We start from the raw sequence: 19,874 nt of genomic DNA on the forward strand, positions 1-19,874 counted from the left end.
TCTCACCTGAGAAAGACAAAGAACCTCCCCTAACGGCCCTATTAGGAGCTATCAGGCCCTGCCATTCTGAGCAACCTTGCACAATACTGTAAATGAGGAGATTTAAAAAAGAATGGCTTTTAAATTGTTTGGATTTATTTACAACACAACATAACCCAAAGATACACAACAAATGGCAAAAAAACACTTCAAAGACAGACCTTTGTGCCATTCCTAAAAACAATGTACATACCTTTCATTTCCAAGGTGTTTGATTTTCACTTTACCATGTTCATGTTCCAGAGACTCATGTGAATGTTGAAGTCGGCAGGACTCAGTGGCATCTGGGCCCTGAAAAAAAAGTGAACATACTGATATCAAGAGAAAGGCCTGCACGATTTTGCAAATAAATATTAGATTTTTCTGGTTAAAATTGCTTTTTAAAATTCACAAAATACACACACACACACACAAATGTTTCCAACAATATATATAATATAATGAACAACACCAGGTTTGTTGTGCCTTGTAGGCATAAGCTATGCGCAGTGCTGGGTAAAATAATAATAACAATAGATAGCAGTATAAATCTTCCAAAATATTTCAGTAACAACCAAGCTAGAGAAAAATATATTGATTATCATGTTACTTCAAATGTTTCCATTCGTTATGATGATATGAAATGAGATATTAGTAAAAACATGAAGCCGTTTGGTGTGTTTTGCTTTTCAAATTTTCAAATGATACATTCAAACGCGATCGCGCTGCAAAATCTGATACATTCAAACGCGATCGCGCTGCAAAATCTGATACATTCAAACGCGATCGCGCTCAAATATAAAACATTATGGTTACCATACATATCTACGTTTGACCAGATATCCACAAACACAGTAGGCTTAACAGTAAACACGGGTCTAAATATTATAATATTCCCCATATATCTAGCAACAGTTCAACTGCAATGTGACATTTATGCAACAATAACAAACTAATATGTAAAAATTTCTTACCTTAAATCTTTCTTGTCTTCAAATCGCGTTGAAAAGGAGTAAGTTACGAAGTCTCTGCTTCTTTGTTTTGAGGTGATGAGGGCGTTTACAGGTCTGCGTTCTGTCGCATGGATCATTTGCATGTCAATCGCTCGTGCGCTCGTAGGCGTGTTCAAATTAAATTTAATGAGGACGCGTTTGAGAAACTGTACATGCCGCTGCTTTCGTATGGATTACTTAAAAATAGAATATTTGTTTTTTAAATAATTTACATACTTTAAAAATAGAGATTCCAAGCGTTGTATAGACATGCGTTTCAAGTCTGTGTGACAAACATTCGCTGAGTTACAGGTCATTTTCTGTCGCGTTTCAGAATGAGTTTCACATTGAGAGAGACGGCAGAACGCGCATCATGTTTATTTTCTTTGTTTTACGAAAAACACAACATTTTGTTTTTATTATGAGTGTACACAAATAAAAGAAGACATTTAACAGTTTTGAATGATGTACAATACATGTATGTAAAATCAAAATCAACAGAGTATTTTGCACTGATATAAAAAAAAACGAGCAGATCACGCCGGCGTGATTGCCGACCTCAGGGGGTTAACACATCGTTGCACATTATTGTCTTCAGTGCCACTATAACTGAGAGAGAAACAGGACTGCCCCCTACTGGTGATGTACGGCATGTGCCAGAGAACTTCACCACGGCCGAATCGCCCAATCCCTTTCCCTGTGATTCTTAATGGACACATCTGCACAACTTTTGATTTAAAACATGTATTAATAAATGTTGAAATGAACATCAACTAAGATTAATAAATGTTGTAGAAGAATCTGTCATGGTTCGTTCATGTTAACTAATGTAGTGAACTAGTGTGTAACAAATGAAACCTTATTGTAGTGTAAGCTAATAATCATCTCTGTGAGTCCATGTAATGCAAGTGGATTCAGAAACCACACAAAGTGAACATGACGGTAATCCATAAACCCCAGCTGATGAATCAGTGCCTCTGAAGTGAAACAAATATTTCAAACTTTTTACAATATAAACCTTTGCTTCCGGCCAACACACACACATTCAGGAGTTCATGTTTGTCTTAAACGTCAGCACGTTCTGAAGCGTGATATAAGCGAACTGTGAAACTCACAGGAATGCCGCTCATATATGGCAAGCCGTTTTGAACTTTTATTCATTTCCAGGATATGAATTGTTGATATCAAGAAATTCAATTTTCACTAGTTAAAATGATAGTTATTGATATCAGGAATTAGATTTCTACTAGTAACAATGCTTATTCTTGATATCCACAATAAAATTTTCACTAGTTAAAATTATAATTCTTGATATCAACAATTGAATTTCAACTAGTAAAAACTATAATTCTTGATATCTGTAATTGTATTTTCACTAGTAAAATGTCACCATAGGCTGCCATTTAAAATCAGTTGTTGATATCAAGAATTGATTTCTTACTAGTTGAAATTCCAGTTTCACATATCAGAAATACAATTCTTACTAGTAAAAACCTTTATTTTTGATATCAAGAATTCAGCTGTTACTAGTTGAAATGTCTATTCTTGATATCAACAATTGAATTGCTACTAGTAACAATGTTAATTTTTGATATCAATAATTCTATTTTCACTAGTGACAATGTTAATTTCTGATATCATGAATGTGATTGTTACTAGTAAGAAAGCCATTTTAGATATCTGAAATAATATTGTAATCAGAAATACATTTTCAGATATCAAGAATGTAAATTTTTTAGGGCCGGGACTCGATTAAAAAAATTAATCTAATTAATTAGAGGCTTTGTAATTAATTAATCGAAATTAATCGCATTTTAATTGCATATAAATTAGGGCTGTCAATAAATTAAAAATAATTGTGTTGAACATGTTATTGAAATAATGTTCAAATGTTCAAATGGTGAGCATTGAAATAATTGTGCCTAGCAAATAATCAATACAATACAATTGAACATTATTAAATTATTGAACATTATTAAATTATACATTTAATATTAAACATTAAATTATAAACATTATTTACACTTGCTTTACAGGTTTTTAACATTACTTCGAAAATGCTGCAATTTAAAGTTTGAGATGTTTTTCATCTGTTTTAGAAAGTATTTTTAGACTTTTGTTTTTTCAGAATAAAACTTGTTTTACAATCTTGAGCATGTGTTATATGTTTAAGCCATTGCTGCAAGTAATTTGACAGTTAACAATATTTTAGTGTACAGTTAATCACAAATTCAGTCAGCATTGTCATGACTCATTAATATCCCATGATGAAAGGTAAGACGGTGAAACAACGTCACGATATCAACGTTGATTCAATTTGCAAAACCGAAGCATAATTCAACATTGGTTCAACGTCGACATAGCCTACAATCTTTATTCACCCATATTGAAAGAAGAGACGGTGAAACAACGTCACGAAATCAACAATGAAACAACGTCACGACATCAACGGTGAAACAACATCACGATTTCAACGTTGATTCGTTTTGCACAATCGAAACATAATCCAACATTGATTCGACCTTGGTCCCTTACGTTCACCGGTGAATCAACGTTGAAATGCCGGCTGTTTTTTTTTTATAAGTAAATGTTCCAATCAATGATCCAGGCAGCGCCAGCGCGTTCTCGTCTCCCTCCTTCATACAGTCGAATGGTGGCTAGAACGGCTCCAGGTTCAAAGGTCAATATGGAATGGATTAATCTGCGTTATTTTTTTAACGCGTTATTTTTTCTCAGATTAATTAATCGAAATTAACGCATTAATGTCACAGCCCCTAAAATTTTTACTAGTAGCAATTCAATTGTTGATATTAAGAATAGACATTTCAACTAGTGACAATTTAATTATTGATATCAGTAATTCTCATTTTTACTAGTAACAATGTAATTATTGATATCAAAAATTATATTTCTACTAGTAAGAAATCAATTCTTGATATCAACAATTGATTTTGAATGGCAGCCTATGGTGACATTTCACTAGTGAAAATATAATTACAGATATCAACAATTAAATTGTTTATTTCAACAATTACATTTTTGATATCAACAATTCATATCCTGGAAATTAATAAAAGTTAAAACAGCTTGCCATACTCATCTGCGCTTCCGCATCACTTCTCGTGTGAGCTTCAGAATGCACTTGTGTCGCTTCACGCCGATATCATTAACCCGTGTGCGACCATTGGCTGGAAGTGAGTGTTTATAACACTCTTATGAAAATATAATCATATATTTTAATTATCATTTAAATCTGACTACTTTTCAAATTGTATTTCATAAACCAACATAATAAAATGATGTTATAATAAAATTCGTTTCGCGTTCCTACCCCAAAGCAACAAAATAAAATAAAATTCTTTATCAAAATTTATAAGGAAAGACAAGTACTTTGTTTAGGCTTGGCTTGTAGGGAATTCCAAACCTGCGTATTTTCAAACGCACATAACTATAGAACTCATTCTAAATGCTCATGTGAACGCCATCAGCGTTTCTCACAGGTTCGCGTTTAAAGTCTGTGTAGAGGGAATGGTGTCGTCTTAGCGGCCCCTAATTTAATAACTAATGATCATTGCGACGGAAGCAAATAAATCAAAACTAACTTTAGATGGAAAATAACTTAACTCTGCTATAAAGCCAAAACAATCTCTGTTACCTTAAATTATACGCTTATCTCTGTGAAGCTGCTTTGAAACAATCTACGTTGTTAAAAGCGCTATATAAATGAAGATGACTTGACTTGACTAAAATGAACATGACCTTGTTGTAACAGCGCTTTATATAGATTTATTACATGCATGGCTTGGTTGAATTCTAATGTAGAATGCGGTGTGTTATTTCTTGATATCAGCCGCTGCTAAGTATAACCAAAGTCCTTTTAGGCAAGTCGTGCCACTCGGCCGCCATCTTGGCAACGCCTCCGGGCAGCTATTTCGGACTAACAAGACCAGGCTCCTATCTAAATGAATGGGCAGAGAGTCAGAACTGCACTTTCACTGGTCACTGGGACATACAAACTGCATGTATAGAAACAGCAGTAAAATATGCTAAAAATCGCTGAAAAAGTTTGATGACTTTGCCCCAAAATAAGGTTTAAAACGCCTTTTTCCCCACAGGTTATACTTTTACTACGCATGCGCAAGGGTTCACGACACCAACTTAATTTACGTCTCTATCCAGAATGTCGGTGTTGTGCATATTCAATGTCAATATTGTTCTCCTTTATTTAAATATAAGCAGGTTTGCACTTTATCAGTAATAACAATGTATTGTATAGATCAGTTGTTTTAACTATTCATTAAAATGAATCGGTTCAAAGGAGTCATTAGTTTGCGAATTGGACGTGTCATACGGTTGTGTGATTATCCCAGCAGTTAGGACATGGACATCACACAAGGTTAGTGTCAACACAGAAAACATTACATCACTGGATAGGTTTTTTCGTTTATTTAGAGAGTAATTTTATGTCAGCTGAATGTGCGGAACGCATTTCAGAGAAGATAAGGCAACGTATTTTAGCACAATTCACACCCAGCGGTAATTCAGGGGGGAAAAAATCTCCGAATGCTCCAACATGAAACCTGTCTTCCGACCTTTTACCATCATGTCGTTTTATTTTGATTAATATGCGTGCGGGAGAGAGAGCAAGACAGCACTTAATTTGGAGACGGTGAAGTCTTGTTTACATTTTCGCCTGGCTTCGGAAAGAGAGAGAGAGAGAGAGTGCGCGCGCGCGACCGGGGCTCTCTCTCTCTGCTTGTCCTTTCCATATGGTTATGTGCCCTGTCACTGGTCTTGCACACACAACAACTCGCTGTCCCCAAATGGTCTCCGCTGTCGCAAAACCTCAACTGTGCGCATGCGTCAGTGGAACCAGACGATAGGTTTAAATGTTTCGCGGCTTGACTGTTAAAAGCAGATGATTGGCTTTCCAGCGGGAGGGGCGGAACATGGTCATACAACCGCCATCTTTGCCGTTATGGGTTTTCCTTATATAGTTCTATTGAGGATTGAGGAAGTGGCATGTCTCTTATATAAATTGTCTCTGGTATAACACACCGTTGCCATGGAGAACAGAGCGTTGCTATGGACGCAGGATTCTAACCGCAGAGACGGAACGGACTATTTTCTTTAGCGGAAGCAATACAATCGTTTTTAAATCAATAAACTCCTTTTTAAATCAATATTTTGTGTCAAATTACTGATTTATTTGGTGGGTAGCCGTGTAATAAGCGGGATAATGTAGAGCGAGGCGGTTGTTATAGCGAACACAACCCCTTCAGGCTGATTGAAGCTCCGCTTCGCGTCGGGGTCCTGATCAGCCTGTCGGTGTATTCGCTATAACAACCGCCTCGCTCTACATTATCCCTTACATAACTCTCAGGCCACGGAGCCTCATCAATAGGGCATGCATGCGCTGAACACCTCTGGAGTAAACTGACCCTGGAACAGAACCTGCTCCGGAGCGGCTATGGCTACTGACATACTCTGAAAGCTCCTCTGTTTGTGGAGCCCAGAGTTGAGGTTATCCCAGGGCCGGCCCTGACCAATTTGCTGCCCTAGGCAAGATTTGACCCGGTGCCCCATGCATCACAGCCCATTTCACCCCGTCACTGTGTTCATGATTATTTAGCCTATATATATATATATATATATACACACACACAAAGCCGCATTAATGCACGGGCTGAAGCCCTGGGGCCTCCCATGTTCAGGTTCATGATGAGCTGAAAAGGTCATATTGTTTTGTAACTTGTCAGGTTTTCTGTCAATCACTCTAATCGCACGTTACATGTGTGCTGACTGAGTGACCCCTGTGGCCCCATAAGCCCCGTTCACACAGCCGGCGATTGTGTCTCTGTATGTCGCTAGTCTCTATACTGTGAAGTCGCTTGTGGGCGTTGGTAGTGCTGTCGCTCTAATGTTATTGGTAGACTGCTCGTCTGGCCACATCTATACAAAACACCATCACAAGTGATATAACTATATTATTTTAATTGGACTGTAATTAGGCTCAAAAGAAACAGTATGCTGTTGGGAGGGTGTTTTTATATTACCACAGCAGTGTTCAGTGGATTAAATCATTTACTAGATTAATCTACAAATTAAACTCACTCATACTGTCATAAATTACTAAAACGTCATCCGAATTTGACAAATAATCAATTTTCTTGTCCCTAATAGTCAACATAATGCAGGGAAACTGTAAATGAACTGCAGCAGTGCTAAACTTGCATCATAAAACTACAACACTCGAACTATAAATGTATGAATTAAACTCACTGTGCACCATGCATCATTTTATTATATCCATGTTTGTGGTTAGTTGGAGCCAAATCATATAAAACAGTGAAATCGTCCTCGAACTCTTCTGTCTCCTGCACTCGAGACGGTGACGGGAGCTGAGCTCCACTGCTTCTTTCCTATTGGTTGTCGCTCGCGAAAATCGCTTCTCATTTGCACTAAGTTTAAATTTCTCAACTGTGATGTAGATTACCTAGATATTATACTTTTTTAAAATGAGACTCTATAAATGGAGGGGATGGAGGCCTACAAAACCTCTCAGCCCCGGGGCCTAACATTAGGTTAAGACGGCTCTGTATATATATATACACACACATTACAGCCTAAACACAAATACCAAGAGTATTACATCTAGCATTCAAGTAAAGTCACCTTTATTTATATAGCGCTTTTTATAATACAGATTATTTCAAGGCAGCTTTACAGAGATAACAGGAAAATAACGCAAAAAAGTTTGCTTCTCCTGTACAGCAGATCTAGAAGAAAATAGTGTCATAGCCCAGCTTAAGTAAGTTCAGTGATGGTTTATTTTTGTTGTAAATAAGTTATTAATTTAGTTCATTTATATATAGCCACTCTGGATAAAACAGTGATGTCATCGTCCATATGTCATTCATGCACAATCTATTCATTGAGCTCTAGCAAAAGTGCTTGTTTTCCAGTTGATGGCAGCAATCTTCCACTAAACTATGGCATGTTTCATGTTTTCACCATGAATGAAACTGATAAAACTGATTTTCTTTAATGTGAATTTTACATAAAATTACTACTATTATTACTGCCATTAAATTATAGTATCTTAATACTATGCAATTAGATAAACTGTTCATTCATTGCATCACTTTACCTCTGTCTTTATCCCCTTTTATCCTCTTCTCTTCTTTTTGACACTGTATCTATCGCAGACTATAATGCTAATTTATAATGTGTCATGTAAATTCGTCCATCCGTCACAATCAGGAAACTTTCACCGTGTCTAGAGCCGGCGCGAGCTGGCAGGCCCGTTTCTACGGGGGAGCTTGAGTGTGTTAAGCGCCCTCAAACAAGAGCAATGCTGTCTACATTGGATGAGGCGAGAGGCGACGCTACACAACAAATGACCAACAACTGATCGCGCGCGCTCTGCTTCTGACGCACTTCAAGCACTCGCTGGGCGGGGGAGATTGATGCGCCGGACCGGAGTCGGAGTTTTTTTTTTTTGCTTCATTTGGTAGTATTTCGAATTAATGGTTTTAAAATAGTATTAGGAAAAAAAAATCAGTCGTTCCCTCATTCTGGCGTCCCTATGGATGAGTGGCGCTCCTAGCATTTGCCTATTCCGCCTCTGCCGCGGGCCGGCCCTGGGTTATCCGCTTACTGACCCTTAAAGGTCCTCTAAGCGATCTCACGCGTTTTTTAGGCCAAAACATTTTTTTTCACATACCGCAAACATCTCCTCACTATCGCTCGCTGCCTGTCCCCTGAACACACTGTAAAAAAACACGGTCTCTGCAGACAGCCCAAGATCCACAAACTGCAGCAAAAACAAACTGAGCAACAAACAGAGCGACCTGCAGCACGAAACATAACAAACTGTTCCAGCCAATAACCGACCAGAATGATGTGGGGGTGGGGTTCAGGGGGTAGTGCGCGGATGAGGAGGAGGGAGGGTCTAGCTAGCCTCCGTTTTGTTTGTTTAATAATTCAAACATCAACAAGAGGTTACGCTAACCGAGATCGCTTAGAGGACCTTTAAACACACCCGGGTCTGTCACACAACCTGCTTTCTGGAATAACCCCCTGGTTTTCTCCTTCTTGTCTTGCGCTCTGGATTTGTTTGTTAGTTTGGACTGATTTTCTGACCTCTGACCTTCTGCCTGTTTTAATGGACTATGACTTTGGATTGTCTCTCAGTAAACTGTGTTTGGTTCCTCAGGCGTTGTGCTCAGTGCTGTCCGCAACCAAATCACAACACACACACTGCCGTTCAACAGTTCTGGATCGGGAAGATTTATAATGTTTTTAAAAGAAGTCTCTTCTGCTCACCAAGGCTGCATTTATTGGATTAAAAATACAAAAGAACAGTAATGTTATTAAATATTATGACAATTTAAGATAACTTTTTTTATTTTAATATATTTTCAAATGTAATTTATTCCTGTGATCAAAGCTGAATCTCAGCATCATTACTCCAGTCTTCAGTGTCACATGATCCTTCAGAAATCATTCTGATATGATGATTTGATGCTCAAGAAACATTCATTATTATTATTATCAATGTTGAAAACAGTCGTGTACAATTTTCTTTCAGGATTCTTTGATGAATAGAAAGTTACACTTTACTATATATTCACGTAGAAAAGAGCTGTTTTACATTGGAATAATATTTCACAATATTACTGTTATTATTAATGAAATAAATGCAGCAGAAGAAACTTCTTTTTAAAACCTTAAAGATATTAGCGATCCCGCACGTTTGGCTGGTAGTGTATCTGCATGTATTGCTCTGGAATCATCATTCGTCTCCACAACTGCATAATTACACCAGTTGTCTGTAATATGATGGTATTGTATTATACAATAAGCGAGTACATCATGAATGCCTTTTTTCAAAGCGTGTTTTTGTCCTCTCCTGAATCACTACGGTAAGCCTGTAATAAGCGTTTAGACTCGGACTACTTTACACCGGTCGGGTCGCACCGCGGCGGAGTAACGTTAGCCCAGCGCCTGCGGGACTCACCGCGTCAGAGACATAAACAGAGAGAAGTTTATTAACTGATAGAGCGCTGATTCATCCAGGAGTGAAACAAGTGAAGTCTTTATGAATCAATCATTCAAACCCATTTTAAAAATAGTATGTTTCACCTGTCTGGATCTTACATGTGTGTTCAAGCATATTCTCCCCTTTCTGAGAGGGTGTTCTCCACTGCTGGAGACACTAAGCTATAGGAGAGTCCCAAAGTCTCCAAGAGGATGCAGAAATGTTTATTTTCCTTTGGAAAAATTATTTTTGCAAAAGTTGCTAATTTGTTGACATTACCAGTCTGTTAAACTCATTTGACAAATATAAGAAATAAACACACACAGGATTGTGCATTTTCCCCTTACTGCTGTGTTTTATTAGTTGTTTTAATCATTTTATTGAATGGGAACCGGAACCGGAAAATGTCTTACGATTCCCAACCCGCTGTTCCCAATAAGCTGTTTCATGACGACTCTCTCTGGGTCAGCGGCAGCGCCAACACAGATTTAAAATATCGCGATATGATTTAGTCAAAGGTTTGATAGACAGACGAATCTGAAGAAGATGGTGTGTGTGTTTGAATGGAGATCACAGTAAAGATGAATCGTGCAGCTCTACTGTCTTATCTCTCTCTCAGCATATGAGCAGCGCGAGGGCTTTCAGTGCTTTCAGTCTCACGGCTCTTCCACACGTCCACTTGAAATGGATATTACGACACTCAACACTCATATGCTGCGTTCATGTCATCTCGTAAAGATTGTCACATATAACAACAATCATTATCTACAAGCATAGCGATTATTATTCAATAAGAGAAAATAAAGGACTAAATTTGAAAGTTTATTAAATGAACTAAAATTATACATTCATAACTATACAAATAATGACACACTGCATACAGCACAACACCATTCTCTGATCAGATCTTTGAAATCAAGCCGTCGTGCTCAATCGTGTTTAATAGACAGCATGACCAGACCATTCAGTCTTTCCTGAGACAGTGTTCACTAAAACATTGACAGGATCATTGAATCAGTGATTTGAACTCGGTAAACTAAATCAGTTCTGTTCATGAATGAATCATCTAGACTGGTTTATTAACGGGTTTCTCCTATTCACGGCAATGAACCGACTCAAATGATTCATTCACGAATCGGACATCATTACAAATGTACATCTATGACTAGAACGACATCATAAATGTTGATCGATTCCTCACAGAAATTGGCTGCAAGTCTTCAGAAAGCCTAAATATATACATCACTGGACTAGTTTTATTGTCGCTTGGTGATTTTCCGTTTCTGCCCTGCGTCGTTTCTGAATAACCCGCGAACAAACAAACACACACACACACTATAATGAATACCCGTTCTTTATAGCGTTCTTCCTATAAGATTATTTTACAAAGTAAATACAAAATCATCCAGGAAATTATGGAGTTCTGCTGGACCCTTAGAATTGTCCCAATCCTCCCCTGCTAACACACACACACACACACACACGCACACACACACACGCACACACACACGCACACACACGCACACACACACGCACACACACACGCACACACACACGCACACACACACGCACACACACACGCACACACACACACACACACACACACACACACACACACACACACGTTCCTTAAAATGTTTACAAATACCTTAAGCACACTCACTCACTCACACACACACACACATACACACACACACACACACACACACACACACACACACACACGTTTTATGGGGACTTTCCATAGAAATAATGATTTTTATACTCTACAAACTCTATAATCAATCCCCTAATCCTAACTGATGAATTTTCACAATGTGAACTAATGAGTATTTGTATATATTTCATATTGACAGGATTATGTTATTTTTTAAGTGTCATGTTTATCTCTGGATATAGGCTTAATGTGTGTCATTGTTCTCTACAGGTTGGAGAGGTGTGGTGTGACAGATGAAGGTTGTGCTGCTCTGGCTTCAGCTCTGAGATCAAACCCCTCACACCTGAGAGATCTGATTCTGTCTGATAATAAACTAGGAGACTCAGGAGTGAAGCTGTTCTCTGCTGGACTGGTGAATCCTCACTGTAAACTGGAGACACTGGGGTAAGATCATACGTTACTCTCACATGAAACTGTCACTAGGGGCGTTTCCATTACAGATTTGCGCAAAACTTTTGCGATTTTTTTCTTCTTCTAAATGTCGACAGAAAGCTGTTGCGAAATGACGGCGTTTCCATTAACCGATGTTATGCGACTAAAACTTATTCACTATAAACTTAAATCATGTTACAGTTTTTTTCGATTGCTAAACGACAGTGAGCACAACTGGAGCTACATGTCCAAAACTCTAATTACAGTCTGCACTACCAACAGTCACCTGAGCTAAACAGTTCACATCACCTGCGAAACTCGCTCCAAGCAACACAACTCTTAACACACGGCTCAAACACTGCACAACCCTCACTGAGATAACACACACTGTCACTCAGAACACACTGAGAGGAAAAACACTAGCATCAAACACCAATACAGAAAATACAAACTTTTCATCTTTACAGTTTGAACAATTTCAGTGACTTCATACAAAGTAATATTTTCTTCAAAGAAAAGAGTGACATTCTTTCACATGATTTATTACATTTTTAGAACATAACAATTCTTTAAGGTAAATGAAAATTAGCCTTGAAAATTAAATGTAAAATGAAAATGGTTCAATTTCCAAAATTAGTCTTTCTGAGCTCTACCTATATGTATATATGTGTGTGTGTGTGTGTGTGTTCACTAACAAGTATAAAACAAGACAGCTTTCAGCTGAAATCAGCAGTGTTTGAAAGGCACAAGGCTGAAATCTATTCTGTTTTGAATGTGTGGTTCACAGTTTTGACAGCAGTGTGTTAGCATTTGAACAAAGTGCTGTAAATCCACAGTGTTGTGCAGGTTGTGGTTAAAGTCATGGGATAAGTTTTGAAAACTGTGTTCAAGCAATGAAAAATGAACTAGAGTTTAGTCCACATGAACTGCTGCTGTGCAGACTGTAGTTAGAGTTTTGCACATGTGACTCCAGTTGTGCTCACCGTCGTTTAGCCATCGAAAAAAACTGTAACGGACGTTGGTAGGATTATGTATATCCCAGCCACTGCACTGGCCATTATTATTAATGGAAGGAGATGTGTGTGTGTTTCCAAGCATTAATGGTGAGGAACGACCCTTATTATACTTGTGAGCGGCACATATGAGGAGTTTCTGGGTGTTTCTCCCTCAGTTCTGCTTCAAGGTCTTGATTGTGGCATTTATTTGAGGTTTAGAATCCATTATTCCTGTAATTCTTTTGCCTTATATGAATTTAATAAAGAACTCTGTCTCGTATTCTGTCCAAACACACTGCGTCGTCTACGCCAGGTGACTGTAAATGCGCAAAAACTGTTTCCAGTGCAGTTTTGCGAAATATTTCTTTTTTGAATGGCCTGAAAAACCACCTCATGTGAGCATAAAAACTTTTTTTCTGTAAATGGGAGTTTTTGCGAAATTTACGTATTTCCATTGGGCGTATTTTCAATTCGCATTTTCAATTTGATAGTATAATCAAAATGGAATCAAATGCAGGGAAATAACTACTATTTCATTAATTACAAGCAAAGCTATTAAAACAACATGATCAAATTCAGCAAATTATTTTTACGTCTGTTCATATGATGTAAGAGAATTCATATTTGTAAAGCGTTTGCTCTATTTATAAAAACGACTCCATCTACACCTGGTCACATAAATGTGTTTTTGCAAAACGGATTTAAATCCGATCTTTAATTCCCGCGCTATATGCCGATTTAATGGAGGGCACGTCACCGAAAGCAACAGATATGAGCTGCATTTTATACGACAATAGCTTGTTTGCATATGACGTCACGTTACTGCGTTGCCATGGCGCGAAATGCAGATGGAGGGCAGGAAGTGATTTGTTACATTTAGGAAGCACTCTAACAAACTCAAAATGCCGATGTTTTGCGTCGTTTATGGTTGCTCAAATCGATTAAACCACGAGGAGTTTTTATCGTGTACCAAAAGTTGTTGTTCATAAGGGGGAAAATTCAAGAAATTGACCGAAAAACGCCGGGAAAAAATGGCTTGCAAACCTACGTCTGCGGTCGGGAGGAGCCGAATCGGAAAACGCCCGTGTGTGCAGTGATCATTTCGTCAAAGGTGAATTAATACAACTTATGTTGCTATGTTTGTGTTACGTACCATTTTCCGAACTTTGTAAAGTTAAAGTAATTGTTTCTTCTTTTCTTTGAGTTTGTAAGTTACCCGTGTAACTGAAGACAAACGTAACGTTACAGGCAAATCTTTCAATTCAGTTGAAAAATCGCTCCTCTTCATAACGTATCACGTCCAACATAATAATTTTTTTTATATATTTTTCGCTTGTAATAGCGTAGCCTAATCAATAATTAAAGTGCAAGCTGAGAAACTGAAGTGGATATGGAGAAAAGCTTCTTTATATGCCATTGCCTACATTTTAAACGGATGTCTGCCAATAGGCCTAAAACATTACATATATGGTTATTGTGACAGAGACTGGGACTCCAGGTTAATAAGATTCTGACTGAGTAGCAAGATATGAATTCAATTGTGATTCTGTGAGAATTCACAGATCCAGTTTCTCTTTTTTATTCTTCCCCTTTACATTTAAAGGAAACTACATGTGTGTGTGTGTGTGTGTGTGTGTGTGTGTGTGCTCAAATATGGCTTCTGGAGAGCAAATGAAGGATAAAATATGAATTACTAAACAGACATTAGTTAAGCAGTTCCCCATACTTTTAGAGTTACAACTAAAATCACTAGATGGCAGCAGCGTATAAGAGATGAACTGACAGCTAGTAAATCTTTGAACATGGAGTGCTAATGATAATAAATGTAATATGTCAGGCTCACAAAAATGAAGTGCTGTAAAAGTTGTAGAAATGACAAATTCAGTGTGCATTGTATTAAAAGAAATCTTTATTGATATGCAAATAGACAATAGACATCCAGCAAAAGAAAAATGCAATTTGTTTCTTTATATGCAGCCCAATGTTATCCAATGAGTTGTTTGCATTATTTAGGTATTTTATTTTCATTTTATTTAATTTTTGGTAACACTTTACAATAAGGTCTCATTTGTTAATGCATTAACTAACATGAACTAACAGAGAGCAATAGCCTTTATTAATGTTAGTTAATGGCGTTATTTTCCTGTCAAATGTCGAGAGCGCATTATTGTAGCGCGAAAGTACATTAATATAATGTGCCGAGCGCGAATCTCTCTGCTCGCGCGTGGGAACTGGGCTCGCGCTCTCAGATACACGCTGTTCTTGTAAGAATTTTCTCTTGGACTCGCTAAAGCGTGTTCAGTGCAGTCGCGAATCTCTCCTCTTCGCTTAAAGCAAGCGTGTATGTGCTTAGACTGTGTCCCGTGCATTCATGCCTAAGTACTCTTCTCTTCGATTTCTTTCTCTTTGCTCTTGGCATAAACGCTGTCAAAACGGCAACAACCAATCAGAAATAGGCTTCAACGACTGGCCAATGAAAACGCGACATCGTACATGGAATCTTATTGGTTGATATTGAACCGCACATGGAATAAGTTCACTTAAAGGTCCTCTAAGCGATCTCACGCGTTTTTTAGGCCAAAACATTTTTTTTTCACATACCGCAAACATCTCCTCACTATCGCTCGCTGCCTGTCCCCTGAACACACTGTGAAAAAACACGGTCTCTGCAGACACCACAGGCTCCACAAACTGCAGCAAAAACAAACTGAGCAACAAACAGAGCGACCCGCCGCACGAAACATAACAAACTGTTCAAGCCAATAACCGACCAGAATGATGTGGGGGTGGGGTTCAGGGGGTAGTGCGCGGATGAGGAGGAGGGAGGGTCTAGCTAGCCTCCGTTTTGTTTGATAATAATTCAAACATCAACAAGAGGTTACGCTAACCGAGATCGCTTAGAGGACCTTTAAGTTTAATCAAGACGTTTTATTTGTTTTGATGTTAAATATGTCAAATGTATCTTAGAAATATCTGGGAAGAGGGCGATTGGATTATTTTACATGCACTACAGGTCAAAAGTTTGGACACATTACTATTTTTAATGTTTTTGAAATAAGTTTCTTCTGCCCATCAAGCCTGCATTTATTTGATCAAAAATACAGAAAAAAATGTAATATTGTGATATATTATTACAATTTAAAATAATCGGTTTTCATTTAATATACTTTAAATTATCATTTATTTCTGTGAAGCAAAGCTGAATTTTCAGGATCATTACTCCAGTCTATCACATGATCCTTTAGAAATCATTCTTCATTATGTTTCATTATCAAAGTTGGAAACAGTTCTGCTCCTTAATATTTTTTTATAACCTGTGATACTTTTTTTGGATACTTTGATGAATAAAAAGTAAAAAAAAAAAGAAGCAAATGTTTTAAAAATAGAAATCTTTTGTAACAACAATATACACTACTGGTCAGTAATTTGGGGTCAGTCTTTTTTTTTTCTTTCTTTTTTTGAAATAAGTCAATACTTTTATTCAGCAAGCATGTGTTAAATTGATAAAAAGTGATAGTAAAGAAGATTTATATTTAGGGATCGACCGATATGGATTTTTTAGTGCCGATACCGATTTTTTTTCATCAGCCTTAGCCGATGACCGATACGGGCTGCCGATTTTCTTGAGCCGATATTTGGAGCCGATACTGCTTTTGCTCACTCAATTTACATCATAAAAATGACACAATGATCATGATGATATCAAATGTTGCAAGTCTCAATTTAAAAGAGGATAATTTATTGAACTTAAAAAAATATAAATTTAACAAATAGTAAAAACAGGTGAGGTAGAACAAGTAATAAAAGAGTTCAGTGCTGAAAATACTGAAAATAATTATTTAAGCATAATTAAAAATGAGCAAAAGGTACATTTGTTACTGTATTATTTATTAATCTTTGTTAATCTTAGTTAATAAAAATACAGCTGTTCATTCAGCTGTTCATTTGTTCATGTTATTCACAGTGCATTAGGCTAACTAATGTTAACAAATACAACTTTTGATTTCAATAAGGCTACTATAAATTGTTAAATTAACATTATCAAAGATTAACAAATGCTGTAGAAGTGCAGTTTATTAATAGTTAATGTTAATGTGTTGCCATCAGGGCCTGAAGTTAACTTTTTTGACCACCAGCCACTGTGACTTTTTACCAGCCATTTTTTTTTTTTTTTTTTTGGCCTCATAAAAGGTGGAGAAAAAAAAGGAATTGCACAAACATTTGTTCTTTAACTTGTAAGAATACACATTTAAGTGCTGTCAAGTTATTAACGAGATCCATACAAGTAATAATAACTCTTAGAATACAGATATAGACCTAGTGCAGCTCGTATGTAAACAAATCAAACGTGGCTGTGTTGATGGCTGGGCAGCGTTCAGGATTAAGCAGAACTAGATTAATATTGTTATATTACTGGTAATACTGCTTTCACAGATGCTTTCTTTACTCCAGTAATGTGCATTTTTAGCTAAAATCCAACGAAATGGCTGACTTCGTTTAAATGTCAAAGAACAACAGGCCCCTTTAGTTACTGTTGCTATGTCCGACAAGCTACACCGCGCTCACGCCAAACCATGATCTCACGCAATGAAAAACACATCGCGGAGCAGGGACACTGACAACACGCTGACAGACAAGACAGTCCAGGTTACTTTTGATATTAAACAAAGTCTCAACATTAAAATTTGGTCATTTTTAAAGAAAATTTGACAATACCGTTTTGTGGCTCTGTAATGTGTCTTGACAGATCGCTGTGGTGCCTCAGTTAAAGCTGCTCGTGAACCGATCATCTCTTCCTTCTAGTTAATTTATAGCATCAAATAAACATGAATAAACATAAGAAGGAATGTAGTTTTAACTGCGGAAAGATGTCAGTAGGCTTACTCAGTACACTCCGTTTTTTCAAGTTCAAATCCTCCAACGTTGAACTCTCCTGACTGCTTTGTCGGACAAAAAAAGGCGGATTATGATTGGCCAGATCGCCTGTCAATCAAACTCCCCGCGAAGGGTCGATTCTCATTGGCTGCCTGCCAATGTGGCAGGTAGATTGACAGTGTTACCCGCCAATTGCAGAATTCACCCGCATTTGGCGTGTGGTCGGGTGTTATGGTGCGTTCAAGTCCTCCTGGGAGGTTCGTACGTACGAGGTGGGAAGTCGCGCTTATAACGACATGTGCGTTCAAGTCACTTTCATCGGAGCAAGATGACGGAGTACTTTCTCTTAATTAATTACACAAAAATACAGTAAGGTTATTAAACTCTTGTTCTAGAAAATGAAGAACAAAGAAATGTGCATCAGGTGTACTTTGTATTTTTATGTTTTTAAATAATTTATGAAGCCACTGCAACTCATCGTTACATGTTGCATTGTTATATTATAATACTATCATATTCTGTGTTGGCGATTAGCTAACTGCTCTGTAAATAGAAAAGCCTGACAATATCACAGCTAAATACCTTTACATATTGTGTATTCCGCCATGTTAATCACTGACACGCCCCCAACTCGTACAGATCGGGGCTTAAAGAAAATCCCGAACTCCCCACTGGTATTTACGACATTGTGGTGGCGTTCAAGTGCGTTCAACTCGTAAATACGATCTATACGAGATGACTTGAACGCACCATTAATTTCAGGCCCTGGTTGCCATCAAGCGGCAACATTCTAATCTGAAAAAATGAAGCCTACCCGGAAGTGCGAAAAACTGCAATACATCGAAAATCCGCTAGGGGAAGGTCCCAAAAGGGAGCAAATGTCCATAGCCCCCATGTTAAAATGTCCGTTTTCACAGCATAAATTCATGTTTTTACAGGTTGGTCCCATGGACTTTTATTGTATTTTTCGATAGCTTCCAAGTGCCTGACAACTGTGAGGGGGGTGAATTTTTTTTCTAATTCGTTAGTTTAGATCGTATTTAGATATAAAATGTATGACTCTGCTACTCTGGCGTCTCTGTAGTGGTTAAACATGAGATATAATTCGTCTTGTGTATATCTAATGGGCGATTTTTGGTCTTGTGAATCTATAATGTTTTCCCTGGGCAATCGTTTTGGCTGAGTGGAAGTTTCATAACTTTATAAGCTATTTAACTTTACTGATGTATGGTTAGACTAGAGCGCTGGCTTTGTATGTTTGACTGAATTGTTTGCTTTATTTGTATAGCTTCTTATACCTTTTACTTATACTTTTATAATGGCTAATATTGATAAAACTGAAATTAACAAAAAGAGACTGGGTTGAGTTTTGTCATTTTAATGCAACGAAGATGATCTGTAATGTTGTTAATGTTGTAATGTTGACGCGCACTGCGTTAGAAGGTGGGTGGGGTTAGGATTTCCCAAGATTTTCCAAGATGGCGCCGCCCATTCCCCCCATAAACTGCTTCAAACCCGTTCTTCAGAAAGTCTATGAGTGACGTCACAGACGCTTTGTCCATATTTTTTACAGTCTATGGTTGCCATACATTAAATAGAATCGGTTCAAAGGAGTCATTAGTGCGTGAATCAGAGGTGTCATTAGCGGACGTGTACGTGTTTGTGTGATTATCCCGGCAGTTTAGGACATCGCACAAGATTTGTGTCAACACAGAAAACATTTCATCACTGGATAGGTTTTTGGGTTTATTGAAAGTGTGGTTTGTGTCAGCTGAGTGTGCGGAACGTACGCTTTTCAGAGAAGATAAGGAAATGTTTTTTTTTTTAGCACAAATCACATTCAGCGGTAATTCAGGTCTTTT

At 37.6% G+C, this 19,874-nt stretch overlaps 1 protein-coding gene across 3 annotated transcripts in view; it reads left to right on the plus strand.

Moving 5' to 3' along the window:
- LOC308703322 (NLR family CARD domain-containing protein 3-like) overlaps positions 1-19,874 on the plus strand; it is a 106,595-nt gene that overhangs the window by 30,593 nt on the left and 56,128 nt on the right. For all 3 annotated transcript variants that reach the window (XM_081386706.1, XM_081386705.1, XM_081386707.1), the window contains one exon: positions 11,981-12,154. In XM_081386706.1, the coding sequence (XP_081242832.1) occupies positions 11,981-12,154 (174 nt within the window). The remainder of the gene's footprint in view (positions 1-11,980; positions 12,155-19,874) is intronic.

Source organism: Scardinius erythrophthalmus, assembly GCF_964197995.2.
Source record: "Scardinius erythrophthalmus genome assembly, chromosome: 15".
Lineage (NCBI taxonomy): Eukaryota > Metazoa > Chordata > Actinopteri > Cypriniformes > Leuciscidae > Scardinius > Scardinius erythrophthalmus.